Here is an 18,522-nt window from a genome sequence, read left to right on the forward strand (position 1 = left end):
GGGCTTTGGCAGCTAGGGGCGGGGCGGGACAGCTGGGGGTGGAGCTTTGGCAGCTAGGGCAGGGCGGGGCCGCTGGGGCCGGGGCATGGCTGCTGATGTGGGAGCCATGACTGCTGCTAGGGGCAGGGTGGGACTGCCGGGGGTGGGGCCTTGGCAGCTAGGGGTGGGGTGGGACTGCTGGGGGTGGGGCTTTGGCAGCTAGGGCAGGGCGGGGCCGCTGGGGACGGGGCATGGCTGCTGAGTGGGGCCATGACTGCTGCTAGGGGCAGGGGTGTGACTGCTGGGCGCGGGGCTTGGCCTTTGGGGGTGAGGGCATGGCTGCTAAAGGGTGGGGCCATGACTACTGGGGGCGGGGCCGTGACTGCTGGGGTGGGGCTGCCACCCGCCCTGGTTCAGTCTGGTTCCGAGGCTATTGCATTCAGTGTTTGAGCACCTACTGTGTGCATCCCAGGCTAGATCTGGGGACCAGGAGCCAATGTGCTGAAAATTCCAGACTCTGGACTTCAGAGCTTGCAGTACAGAATGTAGATACCTTCTGGAAGGGCTATTGGGGGTAAACCACTCATCCCCACCCGAAGTCTGAAACAGTTCCCCAGGGTTCGGGGCTGAAGGCACAGTCCCTGGGCCCAGCCCCTGGCTCTGGGAGGCAGGACCTTGCCCTTGGCAGTGGTGGGCCCAGGGCTGCGGTGCCCAGCACAGGTCCAGGCTGAATCTCTTAACTATCTGTCTCCCTTTTCCTCCCCTCTCCTCATGCTTCCTAGTCTCATGGGAAAATGGTAAGCACCCGGGCCCTCTTCCTTTGCCTTCCTTCTCTCAGGGCCCAGCCGGCCCTTCCTTCCTGAGCCTGAGCGGGAGTGGGGGCCCCAGGTGGGCCTGAGCAGGGCCAGGGCCAGGCTCCTGGCTTTCTTCTTCCTTGGTCAGGCCCTCAGTGTCTTCATCCGGAAGGTGGTGTGCATTCATGATGAAGAATGCCATTACAGAGGGTAGGAAGGAAGGCCCACCTGCCTGCCCTGGCCCCGCCCCCCCCCCCAGGTCCCTCCTGGTGAAGGACCACAGGTGGTCTTTCAGTGGGCGGGGCTTTTGTGTATTCTCAGTCTGTGTCTGTCCTATTTTCTTCCCCTCTCCTCCTCCCTTCCCTGCTTCCCTCCTTCCCTTCCCCCCTCCCCCCTTCCTTCCTTCTCTCCTTCCCCTCTCCTCCCTCCCTCATTTCTTTCTTCCTCCATTTTTTCTAACACAAATGGGTTCAGACTTTCCGCACTCTTTCTGGGCCTCTTAGAAAGCCCCTAGAGATGGCCAGGCCTGGTGGGTGGTCAGGGCAGCTGTGGGCTGGCTCTGCTGCAGCCCCCCCCCCCCCCCCCCCGCCAGCCCACGGCCTTCTCCAACCTTCTGTTTTGTTTGGTTTCTGTTCTTTTACTTCAGAGCAGTGAGTTTTTTAGCATCACGTTTAGGAACTGAAAGTGGGCAGGCCCGTTCTGAGCACAGGCTCCCTGGGGACCCAGCTCCAGCCTTAGAGATGGCCCTGGCTGAACCCGCCGAGAGTTCAGTCGAGGGCACACCTCGGAGGGGGTAGGAGAGGGGTCCTGGACATCTCGTGAGAGGGGTGTGCACATGCGTGTGCACGTGCAGACACAGGCATGGGTGCACCATACACGTGCACGCAGGTGCGGGAACGGGCGGCCTGGACACGCGTGCGTGTGTGTCCTCGTGCCCAAGCCCATGCCAGTTGCGAGCTGGTGCCCCGTCTCCTCCCGCAGTGGTCCTACGGATTCTATCTAATCCACCTCCAAGGAAAGCAGGGCTTCCAGTTTTTCTGCAAGACAGAGGACATGAAGCGGAAATGGATGGAACAGTTTGAGATGGCCATGTGAGTTCAAGGGCAGCCGCGGCGGAGCCCCAGGTGGGCTTTAGCCGGGACCCCCGCAGACCGGGGTATTGCAAACACCCAGAGACTGGGGCAGGCTCTGTCACACCAAGACCCCAGGCGCACCTCGGTGGCACCCCAGCTGCGTTAAACTCTGCCTGGGGCAGGTGAGCCTCCCTCTGGGACAGCCTGAGGCCCCTGAGGCCCAGCCTGGCACAGGTGCCCAGCAGAGCAGTGGGCGGCCAGGGACGGCTTCCGTGCCCAATGGACTCCCGGTAACCCGGGTCCTCAGGGCCTTACAGGCTGGTGGATGGTCACTTTTTTGTGAAGGCACGGGGCTCTTTCTCCATGAAATCTAGAAGGAGCCTCAATACGTCTAACAGAGAGAGGTGATCAGGGGGTCCCCAGACACAGCAGACCTGGAGGCCAGAGTGGCAGGGTCCTTCTGCACGTGGGTCCTGCAGCCAGGCAGGCTGGGGGCCCCCGGGCAGGTGCGCTCCCCTCCCTGTAAACAACTTCGGGCTCTGTCTCGAACACCTGGCCTTACTGTGTCACATCCCGTCGTCCATCTGTACTTAGGTCAGTACACCGTTCAGACCTTCAGTTTCAGGTCTGCGTCCAGCGAGGCCTCTGAGTATACATCAGGCTGAGCTGTGGCAAATCCCGCACCTGCCTACAAACCCTCGCCTAGACACAGCCCCTTACCATCCTCCCAGAAGGCTCTCGTGCCAGCGCGGCCCCGTTTTAAAGCCCCCACTCAGATCCTCATTCTGCCCGGGGTGTCGGGGCCGATCCAGGCCGTGAGTCCTGGCCTCCCGCTCCGGAGCCTGGATGGTCCCCAGGTAGGCACTGCTGCCTCGGTGGAGCTCAGGGAGCCCGGCCCTCTTTCCCTCCCGTCAGGTCAAACATCAAGCCAGACAAAGCCAATGCCAACCACCACAGCTTCCAGATGTACACTTTTGACAAGACCACCAACTGCAAAGCCTGCAGGATGTTCCTCAGGTGAGGCCCCTGGCCCAGCCCCAGCCCACCCCACCACCCCCCTGTCCCGGCCCCTCTCCCCCTCCCCCAACCCCAGCCCGCCTTCAGGGGAGCCTTGTGCTGTGTCTGTCCAATGTCCCGTCACCCCGACCACCTACCACCCACCAGGCCAGTGCCGTGCTGGGCCCAGGGGGGCTGGGGAGTGTCCCTTCAGTGTCACTAGATCCGTCCGTCGGGTGTTCCGGGTCGAGCCGGGAGGGAACGTGGCTGTCCCTGTGGGTGCCCAGGGCCTGCTCTGCGCCGTGGCAGGAACAGGACCGGGAGCGGTCTGGGCGGAGAGCCAGCACCAGGGTGTTGGGGGCCTGGGGTTTTGAGCGACGACGCGTCGTGCGAGGGGCAGATGGCAAGGCGGGCAAGGCAGGCCTGGTGGACTTCGGGCCTTGCCCTTGGCACTGTGTCTGACTCACGCCCCACCCTCCCCCTGCGCAGGGGTACCTTCTACCAGGGGTACCTGTGCACCAAGTGTGGTGTCGGGGCACACAAGGAATGTCTGGAAGTGACGCCCCCCTGCAAGATCAGTGAGTAGCGCCCCCTGCCCTGCCCCGGGGGCTGGTCCTCGGGGCCCCCTGCCCGCTCCCAGCAAAGGGCCCCATGGCTCACAGCTGCCCTGGAACCTCCCTCCGGGCCCCGGCTGCCTTCACACGCTCTCCTTTCCTACCACGGGGACCCCCTGGGGCCGGGACCAGATGAGAAAACCGGGGCCCAGAGAGGAGAGGACACCTGCCCCGGGTCACACAGTACGAAGAGGCCCAGCCGGTGGGCTGTCCCCTGCCGGGGCCTTCCCTCCTGGGGCGCTCCAGCATTTCTCTCCGCCTCTTTGCCTCCCCCACCCCACTGCCCCACTCGTTTACAACTTGGAGACTCTCTACCCCAAACGGGCACAGAACATTCGTGGCAGGTGCGTGCAAGTTGCCTACCACAGGGAAACATCGGTCATGACTGTCCCTTGTCCCCGGTTCTCCTGCACCCGGAGAGGACTGGCATTCCGCAGCCACAGCGACAGCCCCCTCAGCAGACGGTTTACGTGCACACGTGTGCACACACAGGCACGGCACCTACAGCACTCTCGTTCTCTCCGTGCCCGTTAGTCAGGGGGGAGCCTGAGGCTCAGGGAGGAGAAGGGACCAGAACCTGCCCAGATATCAGCCGGACTCCTGCGGGGGGTGAATTTTGGGGAGTTCCCAGCCTGCAACCGCTATGGCCAGAGTCCACAGGCGCAAACTACAGCTTTTTAGCTTTGCCTCTCGATACCGCCCTCTGGTGGCAGCGTGCCCATCACATTAGTTGACGGGACAGTCCATGTGTTCTGGCATTTTTTTTTTTTTTTTTCTGATCCTAAAAAAAAAAAATTTTTACTTACCAAAGATTTGGGGTGGGGCGGGGCGGGGGGCGGGGGGGAGAAAAAAACACAATAAAGAAGAAAGTAAATATCGCCCCTGAACTTATCAAGAAAAAAACAAAGGTGGTATCTTGATCTATTATTTCCTTCTAACTTTTCTGATTTAAAATGAATCTTTCTGGGTTTTTAGTCTCCTGGTTATTAAACAGTCATTTCCCATAGAAAACGTGGGAAAAGTAGAGAAGTGTAAAGCAGAAGATGACCTCCTCACGACCCCACCAGACAGACTCACCACCGTTCACGGACCCCTTTTCCCTCTGCAGACGCACGGCCGCCCGCCTGCCCAGTCTCTTCTTATGTGTGTGTGTTTTTCATAACGCCTATAGTTGGGGTGTCACCAGATGGGCAGTTTCGTATCTTTTGCAAGCCCAAGTTCTCATGACCAGCCACCCCATGTCATTAAAAGCCTGCGGCGGGTGCCTGGTTTTATTCCGGAGAGTTCCGAGCTGGGCTGGTACTCGGGCCTTTCGTGCCGGGCCTGGGCTCTGGACAGGACTCTTTGGCCTTCGTCAGCTCTGGCTCCGGGCTGGGCCCCTGACCCGAGGAAAGGCAGATTAACTCTTTGTTGCCCCAGGGGCCAGGATGTCCCAGAACGGTGCTGGCCACTCCCAGAGGGCCTCTCCCGTGGGAAGCCTTGCTGGCTCCTCCTGTGTGGGTGCCAGCTACGCATCACCCGCTCCTCCCCGCCCGATGCCCACGGGGTCTGTAGCCTCTGCTCTGCAGACGCTGTCGGCGACTGTCCACAGCAGTCGGCCACGTGCGTGTCGGGTGGCGTTGAGGTCACCATAGCCACGCACTTTAGGCATCGTGGTCCCTGCTTTGTCCGGTGGCGGACTGGTGGCCCAGCTTGTCAGATGGCTGGGGTCCAGCCTGGGACTACTTCCTCCCCTGGGGTCACCCCGAGGCAGGCAGAAAGGATCTTGGGAACACCTGCCTTCCATCTGACATGCCCGTGAGCGAGCACACCGGCCACTAGGTAGCACGCGTCCTGACATCTCTTGTCATGCGGCCGTGGCGGGCATCACTGATCGGTGGTGGGAACTTTGCCTCTGAGCCCACGTGGGCCCCAGTGGTTCAGGCAGCTTCGGCCGTCGGAGCAGACCTGGCCCACGCAGGAAACCTGTGTGCCAGGCTGGGGTCCCCCGCGGGGCCCCTAAAGCCAGAGCTCAGAATTCGCCAGCGGAAGGAATTGAGAGACTCTTGTAGTCACCTGCTGTGTGTGCCTGTGACCCATGTCTGCAACCAGCGGCCTTGACCTTTGCCTTGCTTACACCTAGGCACCCCGGGCAGCTCCTGCTATGCGGGCGGGAGCGCCCCCAGGGCTGGTGGCTTGCCTGCCAATGCGTCTCCCGCTTCCTTTTCAGGTTCTCCTGCGGACCTGGTGAGTCTTCTAAGACTGTTCTCCTCCCGCTGCTCTGTGCCCCACACGGCCCGTGTGCCTGAGCCCAAAACACCCTGCGGTTCCTGATATCATCCCTCCCCCACCCCGGGGCCACACTGGCTAGCACACAGGCCACTGTTGGTCACCGGGGGCCTTTGATTTCCTTCGTGGGTCCCCGGGCACAGCCAGCTGGAGGCCCCTGACAGCCATCGCCCTGGCCGGGCCGCGCCCCCCCCTACTCTGCTTGCCTGGTGGCTTGTGACATGCGTCTGCCCACCTGCCCCCCGTCCTGGCTTAGAGCCCTCTGTTCAGCTGACTTAAGGATGACGTCCCTGAATTCACTTATGGGGTGTGGACATCACGTCTCGCCCCAGTTGTGGGATCTGGTCAAATTAACTAGCACTTAGAGGGTGCTTACTAGGCCTTGTGGGGGGTACAAAAACACCCTCCTGGAGGAGGAAAGACATAGCATTTAGTCTCACGCAGCAGGACATGTCCCAGAGAGAGATGACAAGCTCCAGGCTCAGAGCAGGGAGGTCCCAGGGCTGGCGTGGTCAGGGCAGGCTTCCTGGAGGAGGTAGGAATTAATGCAAAGGGATGGGAGAGGAAGGGATGCATGTCCCAGGGCTGTGGAGGGGCACAATGGTGGAGGGTGTAAGTGAGAATGGGGGGGGGGGGGGTGTCCTAGTGAACCAGTGTCACATCTACCTGTGGGTGTCCAGATGTGTCCCTCACCTCACCTCCCCCCCGCTTCCTGCCTCAACCCTTCTCTCTGGGGGTGTGGGGGGCAGGGAGTGGCGACGCTTGGCCGCCCTCCCTGATCACCGTGGTTTGTCCTTGCCCTCACAGGACGCCTCTGGAGCAGGACCGGGTGAGTCTGTGGGACCCGGGCCCTCTATCAGCGGTCACTCTGGGAGCCGGGCCTGGCCACGGTGACCTGCCAGCCTCCCCCAGCCTGGCCCAGCCTTCCGGACTCCAGGCTCCCAGGGAGTGCGCTCCCTCTACGGCCCGGTCTCTGTATATAAGTATATCCCTCCGATCAGGTTCCGACGAGCCACAGAGCTGCAGAGAAGGGTTGGGGTCCTTTCAGGAGGGAGGGGCTGTAGCCGGAGACCCCCTCCCCCTCCCTGTGCAGGGTGGGCCTCACAGCACCTCCACTGTCACTTGGCCGTGTTCCCCATGTGCCCCGTGTCCTCATCCCCCCTGCTTTGCGCCGCGTGATAGGAACGTGGCTTTTAGCCGTCGAGGGCGGGAGGCCTCGCGAGCGGTGCAGCCGGAGCCGTGATGGGCCAAGTTGCTGAGCGAGGGTCCCCCTCCTGCCCTGTATCCGCAGGTCCCAAGATGGTGGCCGTGCAGAATTACCATGGCAACCCTGCTCCCCCTGGGAAGCCAGTGCTGACCTTCCAGACGGGTGATGTGATCGAGCTGCTGAGGGGCGACCCCGAGTCTCAATGGTGGGAGGTGGGTCCTGGGGACCCGGAGGGGGTTGAAGCCCCTTGGGGCAGATGCGCAGAGTCCTGTCACCGGGGAGGGGCAGGTGTGGGGGTGAAGGACCATCCCGGGGAGAGGGAAGTAGGCTGTTGGCAGGACCGCGGTTGCCTCCAAGGCGGGAATTCTGGGGGTCCCCAGCCCTGCGTTCCTCCCGGCGTTTGCTTTTGCAGGAAGGGAGTGCTGTGTCCCCTCCCGTGTGCCGCCTGTGTCCGGCACACCCTCCCCAAGGCTGCGCCCACCCTCCTGCCCACCCCGCCCCAGCTCTGCCCCCCACTATTATCATGAGGCAGCCAGGCACCGATTGAGGTCAGCCCTAGGGGGACGCCATGCCCGAGACCCTCCCACCACTTTCCCCCCAGAAGTGCCACCTGGTGGAGCAGAGACAGACGTGGACACAGTGTCCCGTGATGATTCACAGTTCTGAGCCACAGAACTGTTCTGGTTAAAAGGTCCGCAAAGGAGGAGCGTTTCTTCGCCCGCCTGCCCCTGGGCACCCTGCCAAGCCCCAGTGCTCAGGGGAGCCCGGGACACTCGGCCCAGCCTGGGCGACCAGGGGTGGCCGAGACCTGCTTAGAGCAAACGTTTGTCAGGGTTCCCGTTACTATCATGGCTGTTATCGTTGTTTTGTGATGGTCCTTGTCACTACATACTTACTTATGAATTTGTTGTACTAGACCGTGGCTTCACAGAACTGGAGATTCGGAAGGTGCAGAAGGGTGTCTGTGATATAAAGTCTCTGTCCCACTCTGACCCCAGCTGCCCGGTTCCCTGCCCCGTGTGTCACCAGAGCCATCGGTTCTGGGTGGCCTTGCAGACGGGCTTTGCTGAGGTGATGGGGGCGGGGGGGGGGGGGAGGCGGAGCTGCCTGGAGGACCATGGGAGGCTGTCCCGGGCAGAGGGGAGAACAAAGGCCGAGCCCCGGCCCCTGCAGACCCTCCCAGGCAGCGTCTGCCTTCCACCGGTCCACGCGCCCCTTCCGTGTAGAAATACCCTTGTAGAGCAGAGAGCTGGGGGCGGGGCTCTAGCCCCAACCCCGGGCCTCAGAGTTCCCATCTGTGAAGTGGGGACACCACGTGCCTTCCTGCCTGACGGTCATAAGGTCAGCTGAGGCTACGGCAGAAAGTGGTACCAACGCACGGTCTTCTTGGGAACTGTCCTCGCCCAGTCCTTAGGCTAAGCCACTCACCCCACGCACTCCTGCTGGCCAGGCCCGGCCCCCATCATCTGTCTCCTTCCAGGGTCGGCTGGTGCAGACCAGAAAGTCAGGCTACTTTCCTAGCTCGTCCGTGAAGCCCTGCCCCGTGGATGGAAGGGTGAGCACTTTGCACAGAAGCTTCTGGAACTCAGTGGCCAGGAGACTGGGGGCTCTGCGGGCTGTCTCCTCACTCGGAGCGTCTGGGCTCGTTCAGGACGCCCTTGCTAAGTGGCTGTTGTGAGCTGGCCCCAGAGCTGAGGACTGGGCCCGGAGACCAGATGGATGGGTGGGGGGGGCCAGGGGCAGGGGGCTGGGTGCTGCATTTCTCGTAGTTTTAGAAACACAGAAACGGACATTTCAGCAGCAGTCGTAATGGGCAAAAGACCAAGAAGGTTGCCTTTCTCCAAATTTTGGGGACTCTGTACGTCTTCTGGGACCATTGTACAGCCCCCAGGGAGCAGAAGACTCCCGCAGACGTCAGAATTCAGAGCCAGACTTTAGGGTGTTTAGAAAAAAGGCAGTATGGCCTTTCTTTCGGCCGAGTAGTGTGGACCACGCCTTCCTCTGCTACAGAAGACATCACGCAGTCAGCCTTGAATAATTTAATTACTTCCACCCACCCCCCAAGAGGGCATTTTATTCATTCATTCATTCATTCATTCATTTATTTTATTTATCTTTAGAGAGAGAGAGCAAGTGGGGGAGGGGGCAGAGAATCTTAGGCAGGTTCCAGGCTCAGCATGGAGCCGGACACGGGGCTCGATCCCACAACCCTGGGATCATGACCTGAGCTGAAATCAAGAGTCGGACACTGAACTGACTGAGCCCCCCAGACGCACCCCCCACCCCCCGCCAAAGACATTTAAGAGTACAAGAGGGAACTTTCTCCAGAGGGAGCAGGAGGCGGGTCCCAGACAGCACAGGAGCCCTGCTATAGCCTTCAGGCCCTGCCCGGGGCCTCAGTTTCCCCATCTGCGTGGTGAAGGGCCTTGCCCAGCCTGTGGCACGGTGAGGGGAGGCCAGGCGTGGGGTCTCGGGCTGCCCGGCCTGCGTGTGGCCTGCCGCCTGGATGCCTTTGGGGCTGTGAACCCATCTGTGGCAGAGAACTCAGCTGTAGGCTGTACCCCCTGACACTGCTCTGAAATTCCTGCGGTCTTTGGTCACCCCTTCCCTGGGGGATAAGTGCCTTGTCGGTTGGTTGCTGTTCATTCAGTCTCATCAGTCAGTCAAACCCCCTGAGCGTCTCCTCAGGGACAGCAGGTCCCGGCTGCTGCCCTTAGGGACATCCCCATCCAGTGGCTCCAGGGCTGAGTCCACAGACGCCCTGGTAGCCAGTGCTGGGCTCGAGGGTCGGGTCACTGATGACAAGCCCCCTCTGGCCCCACTCGGGGCAGCCCCTGGGGGGACATTAACGTGTGTGTTCTCTCCTGCCAGCCGCCCGTCAGCCGACCGCCCTCCCGGGAGATCGACTACACGGAGTACCCCTGGTGAGTGGGTCAGCCACGGTGCCCTCCCCCCTGCCCGCGAGCAGGCTGGGACGTGGGGCCCCAGGGTGGCTGAGCCCTCTCTCGCTGTGTGTCTCTGGGAGCCTGGCGGGGGGGGGGGTGTTCTGTTCCCCAGGACAGGTGTTCCTATCGGCTAAAAGGTCACGGAGAGAACGAAGCTTTTTTTTTTTTTTTTTTTTTTTTAACGTGAGTTTAATGGCGCTTCGTCGTAGAAACTATACGAAAGCGGTGTATTTAAGGCTGTTGACAATTGCACGCTGACCCATGTTGTCGCTCCGGGAGAACAGTGGGGCTGTTTGGACGAACAAAAGCACAAAGCCGGGTTTTCTAGGGTTGGGGCACAGACCCCTGTCGGCCTCGGGGTCCAGCTTTTATCGCTCTGCCCACTGGGCGCCCCGGGGCAGCCTCGGTGGTAGTAGGTCCCTGTGCTTTGCGCCCTGTGGTGGCCCCCGAGCGGCGGGCAAACTCCTACCCCGGGAGCATCTGGCCTTGGGATTTGCATTCGGGGCTCGCCCCACGGGCCCAGCGGCGTGACGCTTGTGTGCTTGGTGTCCCGGCCTCTGCACGTGGGCTTGGCCTCTCCCTCCACGTCGCAGATGCCGCGGGTCCACCCCACACGTGAGCTTTTATGTGTTACCGCGTTTTCAACGGCGAAAACCCAGAAATGCGCTCCAATGCACGTGCTGCGTTGGGTGCCTCTCGCAGGCCGGGTTCTGCAGCAAAGCCCTCAGGGCCGGGCTGAGGTCTGGGGTCCGGAGATCCCCCCCCCTCGCCAGCCCCTCCTGCAGGGGCTCAGCCTCGTCCCCGGACGGCTCCTTATGCAGGTCAGCGCTGTCGCCGAGGCCTGGGCGTCCTCGGCTGTCCCGGTGTTAACCGTCCACTTCCTCCCACCCGCCAGGTTCGCAGGCAACATGGAGAGACAGCAGACAGACAACCTGCTGAAATCGCACGCCAGCGGGACCTACCTGATCAGGGAGCGGCCGGCCGAGGCGGAGCGCTTTGCCATCAGCATCAAGTACGAGGTGGCCCCACTCAGGGAGACCCCCCCGCCCCGGGGCCACTCTGGACCACGGAGCCCACGTCCCTCTAGGTCCTGTGCTCTTTGGGTTTGGGAGTGGCCATGGACCGTATTGCCCAAAGCAGGACACTTTAGAGACGGGAGAGTGTCTGTGGGTCTGCACCACGTGGCTGGCCCGGGACGTGGGTGAAAACGTCCCGCCCAAAGCCACCCCGTGGGCTCAGTCCCCCGTTGTTCGGGTTGCGGGGACCACGCGGGCTCAGGTGCAGAGTGGGACGGGGCCGGGGCAGGGATGCCATACGAGGTCGGGGACTTCCCGGCACCAGTGGGCTTCGGGGGAAGGGGAAGGTCACACCGCTGCGGCCTGTGGCCTCAGCCTTTGGCCTGGGTGTCCTCCTGCCCAGCGGCCGCCCCCTCGTGCACCGTCTGCCACTGCCCCCTCAACAGATGGAATCTGACCGGTGGGCGGCCACCTTCGGCCTAGGACGCCCACGAGATGGGCATCTTGGGTCAGGCCCCCGACAGCCCACAGCCCAGCAAATAGAGGGGTCTGTCTGCCATGGTGACCCCCAAGGTCCAGTCTGCTTTGTGTGCTGCCCCACAGGGTGGCCTGTGTCCAGGGGCAGGCCCCTCCCAGCCTCACACCCCAGCGTTAGCAAGCCCCTTCCTCTGCACCTGGACCCAGTGGGGGCCGAGAGCCCGGCCTGAGGGGACAGCCCTCACATGCGGTCAGCCACCACGCCTGTGTGCATGTGCGTGTGCGAGAATGCCCCTCCCCTGTTCCAAATCCAAGAGAGGACGGTGGGTGGGGACCCGTGCTCATCCAGGGCCAGGGTCCCCCTGTGCAGACGGGCGCTGAAGGCCCCCAGAGGTGGGATTGCTGGAGGTCGGAATCTGCCCCAGCCTTTCCCCAAATGCTTGGAGCCGGAAACCAGCACGCTGGTTCTACAGTACAGAGAACAAGGAAGACGGGCGTTGGGAGGGACAGACGTCCGGTGAAACAGGCGGACACGGCCCAGGCCACCCGCTAGGCAGGGCCTGCTCCCCAGCTGAGGTTGCGGTGCACCGCGGTGGCCAAGGGGGGCCTCGCGAGGTGTGACCGTGCGGTGGGGCTGTGACGGCCTCAGCAGGGCCCTGGGAGGAAGTGGGGTGTGGACCGTGTGGCAGGTCTGTGGTGGAGGTGACAGAGATATCACTCGCCAGATAGGAGTGATAGGAGTTCACCTGGCACCTTCTGTGTGGCTGGCCTGCAGGGCTCCCCCTGGGGCTGAGACCGGCCCAAGGAGTTGGGGTGTGGTGAGCGTGCACGGCCGACTTTGAACCCTTGAGAAAGAGTGGGCAGTGGACGGAGGCCCCTCGGGAGAGGATGCTGGCCAGCTGGCACCTGATCATTTGCCGGTTGTTTATTCCATTAACTGATTTCCGGTTGTGAAACCGGCCTTGCGTTCTTGGAGTGTCCCATTTGGCTGTGGTGTGAGGTCCTTTTAACTGTTCGGGTTATATAGACGTACGCGTGGGGAGAGATTCAGTTTGCTGAGGACTTTTGCATCTGTAGAGGTGTTGGTGTGTTTCCTTTTCCCGTGATGTCTTCGTCTGGAGTGGTGTTTGGGGGGGAAGGGAGGCTCTCCGACAGGGTCACATTGGAACTGAGACCTGAGGACTCGAGCTCAGGAGGGGAGGATGGCGGGAGGGTGGGCCTTCCCGGCAGAGGGGCAGCTCTGGCGGGCGTGCGTGTGGCCTGTCTGGGGGTGCCCGTCGGCTGGAGTGGAGGGTGCAGAGGACAATGTTAGGCGGCATCGGAGCTGGGCGGGCTGCTCCCCTGGGGCCTCAGGGGGCCATGGTCAGACCTTGGACTTTATAAACCAAGCTGTGAAGGCCTCGCCAGGCGACGGGGAAACAGGGAGAAGGATGACGTCCCCCGTGCAGAGAGGGGAATGAGCAGAATCCCAGGACAGGAGGCCCCCGTGGGCTGGATGGGGCCTGAGACCCTGCTGGCTGACCCTGGAGGGGCCCAGGAGGGGGTGGGCCAGAAGGGCTGGGGGTAAGAAGGCGAGGGCAGACAGGTAATAAGCCTGGACCCCTGGGGGCCACGTGGCCCGAGTGGTGACCCCAAGGCCCACGCGTTTGCCCAGGTTCAATGATGAAGTGAAGCACATCAAGGTGGTGGAGAAAGACAGCTGGATCCACATTACAGAAGCGAAGAAGTTTGAAAGCCTCTTGGTAGGTGATCCCGTGGCTCCCTCGGCCTGGCCTGCAAGGTGGTGGGAGGGCCCGGGTGCCCCACTGCCGCCATGGCCTCTGTACGCTGCACTTTCCCGCCACCAGGGAAGATCCAGGGAACTGGGTTTGGAGGGCACCTTGGGACACTTAGGTCACAGCCCCTGCGTTGAGGCTTCTGCCCCCAGAGGGCCCGGTGGGTTCACCGCGGGGCACAGTGAGGGGAGGGCCTGGCCTGGCCTGCCGTGCGTCACTGCAGCCAACCCCCCCCCACCCCCCCCCCCCCCCCCCCCCCCCCCACCAGCGCCTAGCCCCACAGCCCAGCCCCCAGGCGCCCCAAGGCACAGTTCTTAACGTGATTTTTAAATTAGGCCTATTGTGTCTTTCCTAAATGACATGAGCTCTTAGACGAGGCCGCTGTGGCCCCAGAAAAGCACAAAGTAGAGAGACACGTCCCCAGTTGCCCCGCCCAAAACCCCGTGTTCGCATTCAGGCGAGGCCCCTCGACCTGTCACAATGGCTGGGGTGTGGCTCGTATCTACGGTTTTGAAACAGAACTGTTGCCCATGACGTTCGCATACTTTCCGCGAGGTAGCCTTCCCCGTTGGCACAGCCCTCTCCTCCCCACGCCGGAAATCGCAGGGCATTCGGTCTCTGGCGCATGCTGTTCTTTCTGGAAGCCCTTCCCTGCTGTCGGGGCATCCCGGCGCCATCCTCCGCGTCGGCCCCTGGTTTTTCTGTAGCAACAGCTGGAGGGAAGCTACTGGCTCGGGGGCCCCTCGGATTCTGACCGCCACCCTGGGCGGGCGGCGTGCTGGGCCGAGAGCAGGAATGGGGAGCCCTCGGGGGCCCAGAACACAAGTCCCCCAAGTGAAACCGAGGTGGGAGAGGGAGGCCAGGGCGCCTGGGAGGACTGCCTGGAGGCGGTGACAGCGGCAGTGAGCACGTGTGTCCCGTAGGAGCTGGTGGAGTACTATCAGTGCCACTCGCTCAAGGAGAGCTTCAGGCAGCTGGATACCACGCTCAAGTACCCCTACAAGTCGCGGGAGCGCGCGGCCTCCAGGGCCTCCAGCCGGTCCCCAGGTAACGCCCGCACCCGCCCGGCACACCGGTGCTCACCCGGAGGTGCCCGTTCTGCCCGCTTCCCACGGCCCTGGCTTTCGCTGCCCACCTGCCCTCGAGGAAGGCTTTCCCGGGGGACCCAAGCCACTGGCCCAGGCGCCCCCCCTCCCAGGCCATCACAAGCACCCCCCCGAGCCAGGGTGTCCTCGTGGTCCCTGTGACGGGTAGGGAGTGCCAGCTCTGGACTGCTGCTCCCTGTCCTGGCGCCCTTGCCCGGGGGTCGGCGTGGGGTGAGAACGGGGCAGGTCCCACCTGCGCTCAGATCCCTCCCTGACCCCCCGCCCCCCGGGGTCCTCACTGGGAGGGAGCCAGATCTGGCACCTCGTTTGCGGGCAGGACTCCACGGGGACAGGGCAGCGACTTGCTTGAGGCCACCTGGAGTTAGAGGCGGGGTGGGCCCAGCGTGTTTGAAGTCCCGCCCACGACGGGCCCTTGAGTGCGCACCTACTGAGTGCTGGACAGGTGGCTTCAGACACGCCGGAGGAGAGGTGGCGGGAGGGGCAGCCCCGCCCGGCAGGCCTGGCCCCGCACCCCTGCGCTCTGCCTGCGTGCCCCTTTCACGTTCTCTCTCGCCTCTTTGCAGCTTCCTGCGCCTCCTACAACTTTTCTTTTCTCAGTCCTCAGGGCCTCAGCTTTGCCTCCCAGGGCTCCTCCGCTCCCTTCTGGTCAGGTACCGCTGGTGCCCGGGGCGTGGGGGGGCCCGGCCTGCCGCCCGCCGGCCCGCAGCCCCCGCCGGAAGGCGTCCGCAGCTGCCCGTAGCCCGGCATGGGACAGGGCCGAGGGCACAGGCACAGGGAAGGGACGGCCTGGCCGGCGGGGACAGGGCGGAGGACGCGGTCAGGCTCGGTGCCACCCTCCTCACCGCCGTCACCTCTCTCACGCGCTCACCCCGACGGCCACCCCCCAGCTTGTCACCCCCTAGCCCCCCCCCGCTCGCTGAGGGCTTTGCCTCTGGGAGCGGCGGAGAGCCGGGTGGCCGCCCCCAGGGTGACGGAGGGATCACCCCGGCGGACCCCCCCCGGGCGGGCCCTGGAGACAGGGGCACTGGGTCTCAGCTGGGCCCGACTGCTTGGCCCTCCGCTGCCAGAGTCAGAGCCCTTCCCTGGCCGCTGCGTCTGTCCCCTCCACCACGGTCATTGTCCCCTGCCCACCAGGACTCCTGGGTCCCCAGCCGAGCTGGCCCAGCCCCGTGTCCAGTTTGGTTTGGGGACCGGGAAGCCAGGCACCGGCACCCTGGGGTCTGGCCCCAGGTGCTGCGTCAGCACGCAGGCTGGGTCAGCTGAGTGACCACTGGGCAGGTGACACTCGTGCACCGGGCATGCAGGGGTGGGGCCCACGCGAGTCGTAGTGATCAGAACCTCAGCACCTGCTCTGAGCCCACGATCACATTTGTTGGCCGTGACGCGGTGTGAGTGCCTTCGCGGGAGGGTCGCGTGGGCCATGGCCTGCAGGTCTGGGTGGAATTGGAGAATAGCCTGTCCCTTCAGAGCCTTTCTGCCGGACAGCCCTCCTCTCTGGGCACGGGGCCGGGCACCGGGGGGGGGACCAAGCTGGCCCCCCCTCCCCCGCCGGCTGTGTGACGCTGCCCATCTCCCCCAACAGTGTTCACACCCCGCGTCATCGGCACGGCCGTGGCCAGGTACAACTTTGCTGCCCGGGATATGCGTGAGCTCTCACTGCGGGAAGGCGACCTGGTGAAGATATATAGCCGCATTGGCGGGGACCAGGGCTGGTGGAAGGGCGAGGCCAACGGACGGGTAAGCGGCTCAGCCCGGGCCAGGCTGGGGCAGGCTGGCACCTCAGCGTACCTGCCCCAGCACTGTGACGCCCCCTCTGAGCCATAGACCCGAGCTGCCCGGGTTGGAGCCAGATCCAGGCCTGTCTGGCCCCATATCTGTGCTCGGTCCCGTTCTGTGGTTGTGGCCACTGCAGGGGGACGTGTTTTACACACACGCTCCACATTACCTGCACGTACTCAAGCCCTCTTTGCAGGCAGAGAGGCCACAGGACCACAGCAGGGCGCTCAGGTGTCCTCACTGGCCTCCCTTACACGCTGGGGAGACGGGAAGGGGCACACTGTGTTCCCACCCACTCTGCCTGAGGACGCCCTTCCCTGTCTACCCCATGACCTTGCAGCACTCCATGGCCCCTTATTCCTGTACCCCTTTTGGGCCCCCTGGCTCTGACCGGGTTTGTCACACTCACCCAGCAGGGTACTGGAGCTCGTGTGGGGCAGCTGCCCTCGGCAGGCACACCGGGCTGTGCAGAGTTCGCCTGCCTTGGCTCCCATGGCTCATCATTCCATTGTCAGGTGGTGGAGCTGGTCTGCTTCCACCTAGCGTGTTGTCTGCCCCTCGGAGGCCTCGGGTCAGATCCATTTTCCACCCGACAGCCCTTCAGAAGCATGAGGACACCGAGTCCTAGGTGCTGGCCTGGAGGGCCGAACCACTGGTTTTCAAAGTGGCCCTAGGGGCGCCAACATTGGAGGCTCCTGGGGCTGTATACTTAGGTCCCCCTCACCCAGATCATGAGTAAAGCAGTTTCCCAGGTGATTCAGAACTCCTGGTTTAGAGTGTGACTAGATATTCCTGTTGCTTTGGCCCCATTACGAAATGATTCTTTTTGTCTCTGGCAGTTCTTGCTTCCAAGTCTACTTTGTCTGCTCTTTGAGCAGCCCAGCTTGTTTGGGAGGAGTTAATGTTTTGCGTGGCAGACTTCACTCTCTCATGCTTTACTTTCAACTTTTTTGTATTCTTAAATTCAAGGTAGAGATAAGATAAGATGTTATGTTATACACATTTTAAAGCCAGTCTGATCCGACCATCTCTGCCTTTTAATAAGAGCATTAGCCCATTTACGTTTAATGTAATTACTGAGCGAAGATTTAAATCCATCATTTTTCTGTTTATTTTCTATTTGTCACATCCATTTCTTCTTCTTTTTCTTCTTTTTTTTTCTTCTTCTGCCTCCTCCTCCTTCTCCTTCTTTTTGCCTACTTTTGAATTGTCAGTATTTTTTTTTTTTTTCTATTCCACTTCCTGCCTCCTTGGCTGGTGAGTTACACATTCTTTTCCTATTACTTGAATGGTTACTTAGGGATTACAGCATGCACTCTGACTTCTGAGAGACTTTTTTAAATTAGTACTTTTACTGCTTCCCAGATAATGCAGGGACCTTACAGCTTCTGACTGTACTCATCCCCTCCCAAATTTGGTACAGGTGTTGTCGTGTATCTTAATTCTACATATTTTTTCAGTCCCATTAGACATTATTTTTGTTTTAAGCAGTTAGTTTCGTTTAGAGTTCCCACCTGTTTACCTTGCCCCAGGCTCCCCATTCTTTCCTGCTTTGTTGTACTTCCACCCAAAAGCATGTTCCTGCTGCCTGAAATTCCTTCTTCTAAGTATGTTTTCTAGGGTGAGTCTGCTACTAATAAATTCTCAGTTTTTGTGGAATCTGAAACCTCTTTGTTTTACTTCCTGTTTTTCAGTGTTCTTATTAGGAAACGTTTACAATTTTTTTTTAAGTTTGTTTATTTTAGGTGGGTGAGGGACACAGGGAGAGGGAGAAAGAAAGAAAGAGAGAATCCCAAGCAGGCTCTGAGCTATCAGCGCAGAGCCTGACGTGGGGCTTGAACTCATGAACCGTGAGATCATGACCTGAGCTGAAGTCAGACACATAACCGACTGAGCCACCCAAGCGCCCCTCTAATTTGTTTGGATACAGTTTCAAGCTTAAAGAAAAGTTGCTGTAGCTCTTTGTGCCCAGAGTTACCAATTAAGAGTCCTTTGTGCATTTATCACTTACGTTCTCCTTCGCTTTCTGCTTGTTTTTCTCTTAACCATTCGATAGTCAATTATAGAAGTCCTATCCTTTCCCCCACTAAAGCCCTAAGTACTTCAGTGTCCTACAATCAAGGACATTCCCCTTTAATAGAATATGAGTCTCTAACCCACAGTCCATATTCAGATGTCACCGATTATCCCATGTCTCGTCTCCCCAAAGGAATTGCATTCACTTGCCATGGCCCTTAACTCTCTTTCTTCTGGAACGATTCCTCAGCCTTTCTCAGTCTTATATGACTTTGACCTTTTTGAGGAGTACAGGCCAGTTGTTTCTGTAGGCTATCCCTCAATTTAGGTTTGTTTGATATTTTCTTCATGATGAGGTTGAGGTCGTATATCTTTGGTGGGAACATAACGTGGGTGTCGTATCCCTTTCAGTACCGTACTGTCCCATCCAGAGGTATATGAGGTCAGTGTGTCCTGCTGTTGTGACGTTAATTTTGATGA

General features: G+C 61.0%; 1 protein-coding gene across 2 annotated transcripts in view; it reads left to right on the forward strand.

Annotated features, from left to right (window-relative positions):
- Positions 1–18,522, forward strand: part of VAV2 (vav guanine nucleotide exchange factor 2) — a 167,065-nt gene that overhangs the window by 144,532 nt on the left and 4,011 nt on the right. The window contains exons 15-27 of one of the 2 annotated variants that reach the window (XM_049630993.1): positions 1,755–1,864; positions 2,762–2,863; positions 3,332–3,420; positions 5,666–5,682; positions 6,532–6,553; positions 7,016–7,143; positions 8,412–8,486; positions 9,803–9,855; positions 10,772–10,888; positions 13,024–13,111; positions 14,068–14,191; positions 14,814–14,900; positions 15,833–15,987. In XM_049630993.1, coding sequence (XP_049486950.1) covers positions 1,755–1,864; positions 2,762–2,863; positions 3,332–3,420; positions 5,666–5,682; positions 6,532–6,553; positions 7,016–7,143; positions 8,412–8,486; positions 9,803–9,855; positions 10,772–10,888; positions 13,024–13,111; positions 14,068–14,191; positions 14,814–14,900; positions 15,833–15,987 — 1,167 coding nt within the window. The remainder of the gene's footprint in view (positions 1–1,754; positions 1,865–2,761; positions 2,864–3,331; positions 3,421–5,665; positions 5,683–6,531; positions 6,554–7,015; positions 7,144–8,411; positions 8,487–9,802; positions 9,856–10,771; positions 10,889–13,023; positions 13,112–14,067; positions 14,192–14,813; positions 14,901–15,832; positions 15,988–18,522) is intronic. The other variant, XM_049630984.1, reaches the window with a different exon arrangement.

Source organism: Panthera uncia, chromosome D4 (assembly GCF_023721935.1).
Source record: "Panthera uncia isolate 11264 chromosome D4, Puncia_PCG_1.0, whole genome shotgun sequence".
Classification (NCBI taxonomy): Eukaryota; Metazoa; Chordata; class Mammalia; order Carnivora; family Felidae; genus Panthera; species Panthera uncia.